General features: G+C 41.6%; 1 protein-coding gene across 1 annotated transcript; it reads left to right on the top strand.

The window, feature by feature from the left end:
* The first annotated feature begins 1,516 nt into the window (after nucleotides 1–1,516).
* On the top strand, nucleotides 1,517–9,676 carry LOC116034157 (potassium voltage-gated channel subfamily G member 3-like). The gene is made up of 2 exons (XM_031276708.2): nucleotides 1,517–2,125; nucleotides 9,037–9,676. Exons 1-2 carry the CDS (start codon nucleotides 1,527–1,529, stop codon nucleotides 9,674–9,676), a joined length of 1,239 nt encoding a protein of 412 aa, XP_031132568.1. The 5' UTR covers nucleotides 1,517–1,526.
* The last annotated feature ends 1,801 nt before the right edge of the window (nucleotides 9,677–11,477 follow it).

Genomic DNA, 11,477 nt, shown 5'->3' with positions numbered 1-11,477 from the left:
ACATTTTTCATTTTGTTGAAGAGGAACGGGGAGATGGAGTCTGGACGATTTTAACAGAAGAGTTTGGGAGCTGATGATCTTTCAGACTGACTGACGTTGGGAAACAGTAGTTTAATAAACCCAAAATGGAAAACAAAATGAAGTCTGGAAGCAGCAGCCGAGTGCGGAGCTGATGATCTGTCAGACTAACGTTGGGAAACAGAAGATGAAACTGATTTCTTCACAAAAACAAAATGAAGTGTTTAAAACAGACTCGAGCTGAGATTTAGAAGCAGTGTGTATTTACTCATTTACACATTTACACATTTACACATATACATATACACATATACACATTTACACATATACACATATACACATTTACACATTTACACATATACACATATACACATTTACTCATTTACACATATACAAATTTACTCATTTACACATTTAGACATTTAGACATTTACACATATACACATTTACACATTTACACATATACACATATACACATTAACACATATACACATTTACACATTTACACATTTACACATACACATATACACATTTACACATATACACATTTACACATTTACACATATACACATTTACTCATTTACACATTTAGACATTTACACATTTACACATATACACATATACACATTTACACATATACACATTTACTCATTTACACATTTAGACATTTATTCATTTATACATTTACACATTTACACATTTACACATATACACATTTACACATATACACATTTATACATATACTCATTTACACATTTACACATTTACACATATACACATATACACATTTACACATTTATACATTTACACATTTACACATATAGACATTTACACATTTACACATTTACATATTTACACATTACACATTTAGACATTTACACATTTACACATTTACACATACACATTTACACATTTACACATACACATTTACGCATTTACACATATACACATTACACATATACACATTAATACTAACACATATACACATTTACACATTTACACATTACACATTTAGACATTTACACATTTACACATTACACATATACACATATACACATTAACACTAACACATTTACACATTTACACATTACACATATACACATTAACACTAACACATTTACACATTTAGGCATTTACACATTTACACATATACACATTTATACATTTACACATTTACACATTTACATATTTACACATTACACATTTAGACATTTACACAATAACACATTTACACATTAACACATTAACACATTACACATTTACACATTTACACATATACACATATACACATTTAGACATTTACACATTTATACATTTACACATTTACACATTTACACATATACACATTTACACATATACACATGCATTTAGCAGCATTTAGCAGCCAGAGGTTTAATTAACAAAGGATAGTATTTCAAAGCAGCTTCAGAACATGAGTTTGGAAGCAGTTTGACATTTTAACAAAGACGCAGTTTGAAGAACATCAGTCGGTGTTTTTGTCCCAGAAGATGAAGTTTGGGAGCCGTCTCTGCACGCTGAATGTGGGCGGCCGCCGGTTCTTCTTCCCGGCGGAGCTAATGAAGCGGCTTCCTCTCAGCAGGCTCAGCCGGCTGCAGCGCTGCGTGTCCGAGAGCGAGCTGCTGGAGCTCTGCGACGACTACGACCGCGACAACAACGAGTTTTTCTTTGACCGCCACTCGGAGGCCTTCAGCTTCATCATGCTGTACGTGCAACACGGGAAGCTGCGCTTCGTGCCGCACATGTGCGAGCTGTCCTTCTACAACGAGATGCTGTACTGGGGTCTGGAGAGCGCCGACCTGCAGCCGTGCTGCCAGCGCCGCCTCGACCACCGCATGTCCGAGTCCTTCGTCCACTTCTTCCCCGAGGAGCCGCCCCCCCGCGGCCCCTGGGAGGAGCCGCGAGGCCCTGAGGGGGCGCGGAGACGCTGGCTGGAGACGGTACGGAGGACGTTCGAGGAGCCAACGTCCTCGCTCCTGGCTCAGATCCTCGCCTCGGTGTCCATGCTGTTTGTGGTCATCTCCATGGTGATGCTGTGTGCCAGCACCTTGCCGGACTGGAAGAGTGCCGAGACCCTGGACCAGCACAGGTAGGACACGGGTCAGTGTATGTTCTGGTCATTCGATTTTCATTTCACAAACAGGTATTAAAAAACAAAAAACAAATGGTTATTTGATTTTCATTTTAAAATACAAAATTAAAAATTTAAATACAAGACGTTTTTTCCTTTTCATGGACAAAAGCGGATGGGAGAAATTTAAAATATGCTTTGATTTTCATTTTCTATTTCATGTAACAAAAAATAAAATTACTCGAAAATAGAAACGAAAAAAAGCCTGTTTTTCATATTCAGAGACCGAATGTGTAGGACTCTGATGAAGATGTAACTTACCTTAAGTAATAAAACTATCAAGTAAGAAGACATCTGTGTTGCACCGGCTATTTTTTGTTACTTTATACCGTTTTTGTCCTGCCTTGGTTGCACCGGATTGTTGTGGTCTGCAGAAGCGCAGAGAACTCTCTCTTTTTTAACCGAATGTGTATATGTGTCCGGATGTTGTCATTTCCAGTGCAACAGCGCCAGCATACCAGTGTTGCTTTCAGCCCAGGCTAAAATTACTTTGGAAACCTACTCTCTTGATAATGCTTGGAGGGACTTTTATTTCATAATGTCACATTTATTTATTACCCTCTCTCCCTGCCTACCTCTGACTCGGTGCTGGGTCTAATGTTATAATGTTCGCTGCTGCCGCTGCAGCTAGCTGAGCACTGTGACCTGGCTCCCTGGTTCACTCCCCGGTGCTGACTGGTCCGTCTGCAGAGCTGGCGTTACCCGCTCTAGCTAAGCTGGGAATCAGACCAATCTGCCGCACTGGTGTTTTATAACATGCAAATAAATAAAAGTAAAACATATGTATTCAGGCTATTGAACTATAATGACTAATGCATATGTTTATATGCATTGCCTCATTTATGTATTTCATGATGTAGGCTATTTCATCATAGCCATATTTATGTATATTTATGTAAAGAGGTCGCTCAGGAAGTTAGGCTACGGTTTCCCTCAATTGCAGCCAGGGTTAAAGCAGAACTGGTAGGCTCCACCGGTGCTACTCATGGATGTTTTAGGAGAATGTGCTACTGCCTTGGAAATGCAACATCCGGTCTCAGAATATGAAAAAACATGGCATTTTTTCCATTTCTGTTTTCAAGTGATTACATTTTTTGTTATATGAAACAGAAAATGAAAATCGAAGCATGTTTTAAATTTTCACATTCCCTTTTGTCCATGAAAAGGAAAAAACGCAAAAAAAAAAATGAAAATCAAATAACCATTAGTTTTTTTGTTTTTTAATACCTGTTAATGAAAAGAAAATCGAATGACCAAAACATACACTGACCGACGTCCCACAGACCCTGCGTCCGTCCTTCTCTCTCGTACATCAGCTGATTTGTGACTGCGGCGCTGAGAGCGCTGACGGCCGCGTAGCGAGGCGGATCGGTGAGTCATGAAACAGCGCGTTCACGCCAGGGAAAACTAAATACTTTCACCCAGGAAATGCCTGTTCCTCAAACTGTTTTAATCCAAACCACCATCTTTTTGCCAAACTTAATTTAGTATTAATTTCGTCAGACGAGGCTAAATATGTTCGTCAATGACCATTTTTTCCATGACTAAGACGACAAAAACGCTGACTAAGACTAAATTAACGTGCATTATTGTTGACGAAAAAGACGAGACTAAAATGTTTTGCATAAAATAAAAACTAAAATAAAATCTCTCTTCATTAAGTAAGTAAGCTGTTACTAGGGTTACTAGGGTTGGGTACCGAGACCCGGTGATAATAGTATAATAATTAACGACCGGTATCTACCGGACCGAATAGCAACGTGGATTTCGGTGCCACTTATTAAATGTCTGCGCTTCTCTCTGAAGCTCCTGAACAGACGTTAGAGGCAACCGAAACATCGCTGCATGTGACGCTAGTCAACACTACACCTGGCAGCAGGTAACGTTAGCCTACCATTAGCTAGTAAACACTACACCTGGCAGCAGGTAACGTTAGCCTACCATTAGCTAGTAAACACTACACCTGGCAGCAGGTAACGTTAGCCTAGCGTTAGCTAGTCAACACTACACCTGGCAGCAGGTAACGTTAGCCTACCATTAGCTAGTAACACTACACCTGGCAGCAGGTAACGTTAGCCTACCATTTGCTAATAAACACTACACCTGGCAGCAGGTAACGTTAGCCTTCCATTAGCTAGTAAACACTACACCTGGCAGCAGGTAACTGTTATGTCCGTTCAGGACGATTTAATCTGTGTTCGCTTGGTAACGCCTTGGCGTATGCGGAAGTGACAGTTGTTTTGGTCTAAAAGGGAAGTTCCGGTTTTAAGATAATAAAGTGAGCTGCGGCTTTAAATCTCTCATCCAGCGTCCTTATTATATACATTTGGCGACAAGGATGGCTGAATTTTCTCTTCCTCCTCCACCTCCTTTCCTCGCACTTCCCGGTGAGCCGACAATACCGTGGAATCGCTGGCATCAGTCTTTTGAAACGCACATTCAAGCTATGGGATTAGCCGACGTGAGTGCGGCTCGGAAAACGGTATTGCTGAGGCACTGTTTGGGGGTCGAGGGACAACATGTACTGGAGACGCTAACCGGCAACGGGGAAAATACGGATTATGCAGGGACAGTGACACTTTTGAAAGACCAGTTTGCTGCCCCACAGAGTGCTTTATTGAGATGGTTTATGTTTCGGCAACGGCACCAACTCCCGGGTGAGTCTGTCCATCAGTACGTCTCCAACCTGAAAGGTTTAGCCAGCCATTGTAAATTCAGTGCATTGACGGACGAGATGATACGTGATCAACTGATTGAACACACTACACAGCCTAAAATCAGGGAGACGTTGTTACTGGAATAAGATGATTTGACACTAGCTAAAGCTGTTGCCATTGCATTCCAAATTGAAAGTGCAGCGGAATGTGCAGCCAAGTTAACACAGACAGAATCATCATTAAGCCAAGCAGTACGCCTGAGTGCGCTGTCGCAGGAGCAGCAGCAACAGCAGCAGCCATCTAGCGCTGGTTTGGATGTACCAGACACAGCCCCAAACCCAGTCATGCACCTCACAAGACAACAAGGGCCACGTCAGCGTCAAAGGCAGCTTTCCTGCGGCAACTGTGGATCAAACACTCATGCTGCCAGGGCCCAGAACTGCCCAGCTAATGGCCAATCATGTCGTAACTGTGGAAGGAAAAATCACTTCGCAAAAATGTGCCGCTCTGCCCCCTCCAGGTCGGATGGACACACTTCCCGTGGCTCACCCACCATAATTCGCCATGTAATATCGGGGCCCATGCAGTTCAAGTCATGTACAGTGAAAATTGACACAGTGTGTACTCCGCTGCTGCTGGACACAGGCGCAAGTGTCTCCCTCCTGAATGCCAGTACATACCGTCAGTTTTTCCTTTCCCGTCCGCTGGCTGCGCCCACTGCTGTCCTACACGGGTATGGGGACTCAAAAATTGACCTGTTGGGGTCCATCACAGTGACTGTCAGCTACGGCACTAGGATCTTGCCCTCCTTTGTCTTCAATGTGGCCCGACGAGGAGCAAATTTAATGGGGCTGGATCTGTTCATAGCATTGGGATTTTCACTCATTGACACCAAGGGGGCTGCCATCATGACTGTCGCTGCCGGACCGCATCAGAAGTGGTCATCACTGTTCGGAGGGCTGGGCTGTCTGTTTGCCTTTGCCCATCAACCCCTCATTGACTCTTCAGTGACTCCAGTCGTCCAGCCATTGCGCCGTATTCCACTGGCCCTGAGGAATGGAGTGTCCGTTGAGCTGCAGCGGCTGCTGGATGCCGGTATCATTGAGCCGGTTGATGCCTCGCCATGGATTTCGAATCTGGTTGTGGTCAGAAAGAAAACAGGGGCTCTGCGCGTCTGTGTGGACCTCCGCGCAGTAAACAAAGCAGTTATCCCGGACAGATACCCATTGCCCACGTCCGAGGAGCTCACGGCACAATTTCACGGCTCCACCGTCTTTTCTAAACTGGATCAATCAATCAATCAATCAAACTTTATTTATATAGCACTTTACAGCAACCAGCAGGTATCCAAAGTGCTTAACATCGAAACCAAGAATAAAAACACATATCATACAATATAAAGAAAGAACATGTAAAATCAGAAATAGTTACAGAGAAACAGAAGAACGAAATCGTCACACCACTGCTACGTATTAAAAGCCTGACTAAACAGATGCGTTTTAAGTTTGGACCTAAAAAGAGCTACATCTGTAATAGTGCGGATATCAGGGGGTAGCTTGTTCCAGAGTCTCGGAGCAGCAACTGCAAAAGCCTGATCACCCCACCGTTTACATCTAGACCTTGGCACTTCTAAAAGTCGCTGGTTTGAAGACTGCAATGACCGGTTGTGCTCCCGCAAAGTTAAAATTTCGGACAAATACTCCGGAGCCAGACCATTTAAGGCCTTGAAAGCAAACAATAAAATCTTAAAATCGATTCTAAAACGCACAGGGAGCCAATGAAGAGTGTAGAGAACGGGAGTGATATGTGCACGTCTAGATGTGTTTGTTAAAAAGCGAGCAGCTGCATTTTGCACAAGTTGAAGACGTGAGATGGAGGTCTGATTCAGACCAACGTAAAGAGCATTACAATAATCCAACCTAGAACTAATAAAGGCATGAATTGCCTTTTCTAGATCGTGCCTGTTGAGGAAAGGCTTAACTTTAGCCAGGAGACGAAGCTGGAAAAAGCTCATTCTAACAACATCACTGATCTGCTTGTCAAATTTCATGCTGATGTTGCGTTCAATTGAAACTCGCCTCGCCAGCCTCGTGCTGCATTCGAAGTTATTGTAAAATACCCTTTTCCCATCCAGTGGTTGTTTTTGTCATTTAACAGGAATTTACTGCTGAAAGAGGCTCCATATTTACATAACTTTATATAATTTATTTTTATATAACTATTTGACTGAAATGGTTATCAGAAATAATCTCAGAAATAATTTATTTAAAAAAAGACTAAAAAGTTTTGACTGAACATATTAAGGTAGTGGTCCATTATTAAACATATTAAGGTAGTGGTCCATTATTAAACATATTAAGGTTATGGTCCATTATTAAACATATTAAGGTAGTGGTCCATTATTAAACATATTAAGGTTATGGTCCATTATTAAACATATTAAGGTAGTGGTCCATTATTAAACATATTAAGGTAGTGGTCCATTATTAAACATATTAAGGTTATGGTCCATTATTAAACATATTAAGGTTATGGTCCATTATTAAACATATTAAGGTAGTGGTCCATTATTAAACATATTAAGGTAGTGGTCCATTATTAAACATATTAAGGTAGTGGTCCATTATTAAACATATTAAGGTTATGGTCCATTATTAAACATATTAAGGTTATGGTCCATTATTAAACATATTAAGGTAGTGGTCCATTATTAAACATATTAAGGTAGTGGTCCATTATTAAACATATTAAGGTTATGGTCCATTATTAAACATATTAAGGTTATGGTCCATTATTAAACATATTAAGGTAGTGGTCCATTATTAAACATATTAAGGTATGGTCCATTATTAAACATATTAAGGTAGTGGTCCATTATTAAACATATTAAGGTAGTGGTCCATTATTAAACATATTAAGGTTATGGTCCATTATTAAACATATTAAGGTTGTGGTCCATTATTAAACATATTAAGGTAGTGGTCCATTATTAAACATATTAAGGTTATGGTCCATTATTAAACATATTAAGGTAGTGGTCCATTATTAAACATATTAAGGTAGTGGTCCATTATTAAACATATTAAGGTTATGGTCCATTATTAAACATATTAAGGTAGTGGTCCATTATTAAACATATTAAGGTTATGGTCCATTATTAAACATATTAAGGTTATGGTCCATTATTAAACATATTAAGGTAGTGGTCCATTATTAAACATATTAAGGTTATGGTCCATTATTAAACATATTAAGGTTGTGGTCCATTATTAAACATATTAAGGTAGTGGTCCATTATTAAACATATTAAGGTAGTGGTCCATTATTAAACATATTAAGGTAGTGGTCCATTATTAAACATATTAAGGTAGTGGTCCATTATTAAACATATTAAGGTAGTGGTCCATTATTAAACATATTAAGGTAGTGGTCCATTATTAAACATATTAAGGTTATGGTCCATTATTAAACATATTAAGGTTGTGGTCCATTATTAAACATATTAAGGTAGTGGTCCATTATTAAACATATTAAGGTAGTGGTCCATTATTAAACATATTAAGGTAGTGGTCCATTATTAAACATATTAAGGTAGTGGTCCATTATTAAACATATTAAGGTAGTGGTCCATTATTAAACATATTAAGGTAGTGGTCCATTATTAAACATATTAAGGTTATGGTCCATTATTAAACATATTAAGGTAGTGGTCCATTATTAAACATATTAAGGTAGTGGTCTATTATTAAATATATTAAGGTAGTGGTCTATTATTAAACATATTAAGGTAGTGGTCCATTATTAAACATATTAAGGTAGTGGTCCATTATTAAACCCTTCTCTCTTCAGAGCAGAGACTGTTTACTTAAAAACAGACATCTGACTCCTAACTTCAGATCTGGATTCATATGATGATAACATCTTCACTCTAACTCTAAAACACAGATACTATGTTGGTTTTTTTTCAAACCCAACATAGTATTTAGAGTAGGTATGTAATTTGACTCTGTGTCTGATTGGCTGTCTCCCCCTCCCTCTCTCTGATTGGCTGTGTCCCCTCCCTCTCTCTGATTGGCTGTCCCTCTCTCTCTCTCCCTCTCTCTGATTGGCTGTCTCCCCTCCCTCTCGTCTCTCTGATTGGCTATCTCCCCCTCCCTCTCTCTGATTGGCTGTCTCCCTCTCCCTCTCTCTGATTGGCTGTCTCTTTTGCAGGATCATTGAGGCGGTGTGCATTGGTTGGTTCACGACGGAGTGCATCGTGCGTTTCCTCGTGTCTCGGGATAAATGTGAGTTTGTCCGGCGCCCTCTGAACGTCATCGACCTGCTTGCCATCACGCCGTACTACATCTCTGTTGCCGTGACGATGCTGACAGGGGAGAACTCCACGCTGCAGCGGGCGGGCGTCACGCTGCGCATCCTGCGCATCATGCGCATCTTCTGGCTCATCAAGCTGGCTCGCCACTTCCTGGGTCTGCAGACGCTCGGGCTCACGCTGCGCCGCTGCCACCGCCAGATGGCCACGCTGCTCGTCTTCATCGGCGTCGCCATGGCGATCTTCAGCGCGCCGGCCCAGCTGCTGGAGCACGGCCTGGACCCGGAGGCCGGGAACCAGGCCTACGCCAGCATCCCCGCCGCCTGCTGGTGGGTCATCATCTCCATGACGACGGTGGGGTACGGGGACATGTTCCCGGTCACCGTGGCGGGCCGCGTGCTGGGCGGCGTCTGCGTGGTCAGCGGCATTGTGCTGCTGGCGCTGCCGATCACCTTCATCTACCACAGCTTCATCCAGACCTACAGCGAGCTCACGCTGAGGGCCACACGCCATCACAGGGCCGCAGCGAGCTCACGCTGAGGGCCACACGCCATCACAGGGCCGCAGCTTGAGACACACACAGAGAGACAGAGACACACACACAGAGACACACACACACACACAGACACACACACACACACAGAGACACACACACACACACACACAGAGACAGAGACACACACACACACACACACACAGACACACACACACACACACACAGAGACAGAGACACACACACACACACACACACACAGACACACACACACACACACAGACACACACACACACACACACACACACACACACACACAGAGACACACACACACACACACACAGAGACATATCATCAAGTATTTTTCCTCTGAATATCAGAATACTCCTTGCCAAGTCAAACAGACAGAACCAGCATTTAATATAGAATATATCACTGAGGCAGATGTTATGAGAGTGATTTGATCTCTGAGGGCATCTCGAGCGAAAGATGTCACTGGTATGAACACTATAATGTTGAAAGACCTTTCTGAATCATTAGTCTACCCAATTACGAAAATTGTTAACCTTTCATTTGCTCAGGGATTGTTCCCAAATGTGTGAAAATTAGCTGCAGTCTTTCCTGTATTTAAAGGAGGTGATCGATTGTCCATCTGCAACTACAGACCCATTAGTATCCTGCCGGTGTTTTCCAAGGTGGCCGAAAAACTTGTCTCAGAACAAATGACAAATTATTTAAATACCAGTTCCCGTCCTTTACATCCAAATCAATTCGGCTTCCGTATTAATCATTCAACAGAAACAGCCAATTGCTATTTCGTTGAAAAAGTCAAGTCACTGTTGGATGGAGGAGGGGTTGTTGGTGCTGTTGTTCTAGATCTAAAAAAAGCCTTTGATACCATTAATAATGAAGTTCTTCTATCTAAATTACAAATGTTTAACTTCTCCGCAGGCACCATTAAATGGGTAGAATCTTACTTAACACATCGGACGGTTTGTTAGAGTTAGGAATCATCAATCAGATGTTATTTCCATGTCTGCAGGTGTCCCGCAAGGCTCAATCTTGGGTCCACTTTTATTTTCTTTGTATGTAAATGACCTGCCAAATGTTTGTCTTAATGCCAACACCCAAATGTATGCAGATGACACAGTACTCTTTGTACATGCTGACAATGCAGTTCAAGCTGCTGATCTGCTAACAAACTCAATGCAAAAGATAACAGAATGGCTAAATCACAATCTGTTATTGTTTATATGTTGATTTTGTCATTTTTTAAATTTTTACATTTATAGTTAATTTTACTGTACTATTATAATCCTTTTATCTTTTTAGGTGTGACATTGTACTATCTGTCCAGGGACAGCAGATGTAAAATAGCCTTTTGGCTAATTCTGGCACATTTTACATTTTCATATGTATTATTAGTGTGCATTGTCCCTGTTAAATAAACCTGAAATAAATAAATAAACACACACACACACACACACACACAGAGACAGAGACACACACACACACACACACACACACACACACACACACACACACAGAAAGAGACAAACACACACACACACACACACACACACACACTCACTCACTGCTGCAGAGGTCACCTAAAGGCTCTGACACACCGACCTGATAATCGTCCGTCTGACAGTCCGGTGAGGTCGGTGACTCGAGTCTCTTCGGTGTTCTGAGGAACTGTCTGGACCAACTCGGGGAGACTGATCAGTCACACTGGCTTTACTGCTGACGGCCGGCCGTCTGGTTGGTGGGTCAGCAGCTTAATGACTGACTGACTGACTGACTGACTGACTGGCTGTCTGACTGACTCAGATCTTTACGGTTATT

This window comes from Sander lucioperca, chromosome 15, assembly GCF_008315115.2.
Source record: "Sander lucioperca isolate FBNREF2018 chromosome 15, SLUC_FBN_1.2, whole genome shotgun sequence".
Taxonomy (NCBI): Eukaryota; Metazoa; Chordata; class Actinopteri; order Perciformes; family Percidae; genus Sander; species Sander lucioperca.
Note: the sequence above shows the minus strand (reverse complement) of the source record. Positions and strands in the feature narration are given on the sequence as shown.

What these genes read in the sequence shown, in the direction of transcription:
- LOC116034157 (XM_031276708.2), top strand. Translation starts at nt 1,527, where the DNA reads ATGAAGTTTGGGAGCCGTCTCTGCACGCTGAATGTGGGCGGCCGCCGG. An exon ending in GAGACCCTGGACCAGCACAG is followed by an intron (nt 2,126 to 9,036) that starts GTAGGACACGGG and finishes TCTCTTTTGCAG; the next exon opens with GATCATTGAGGCGGTGTGCA.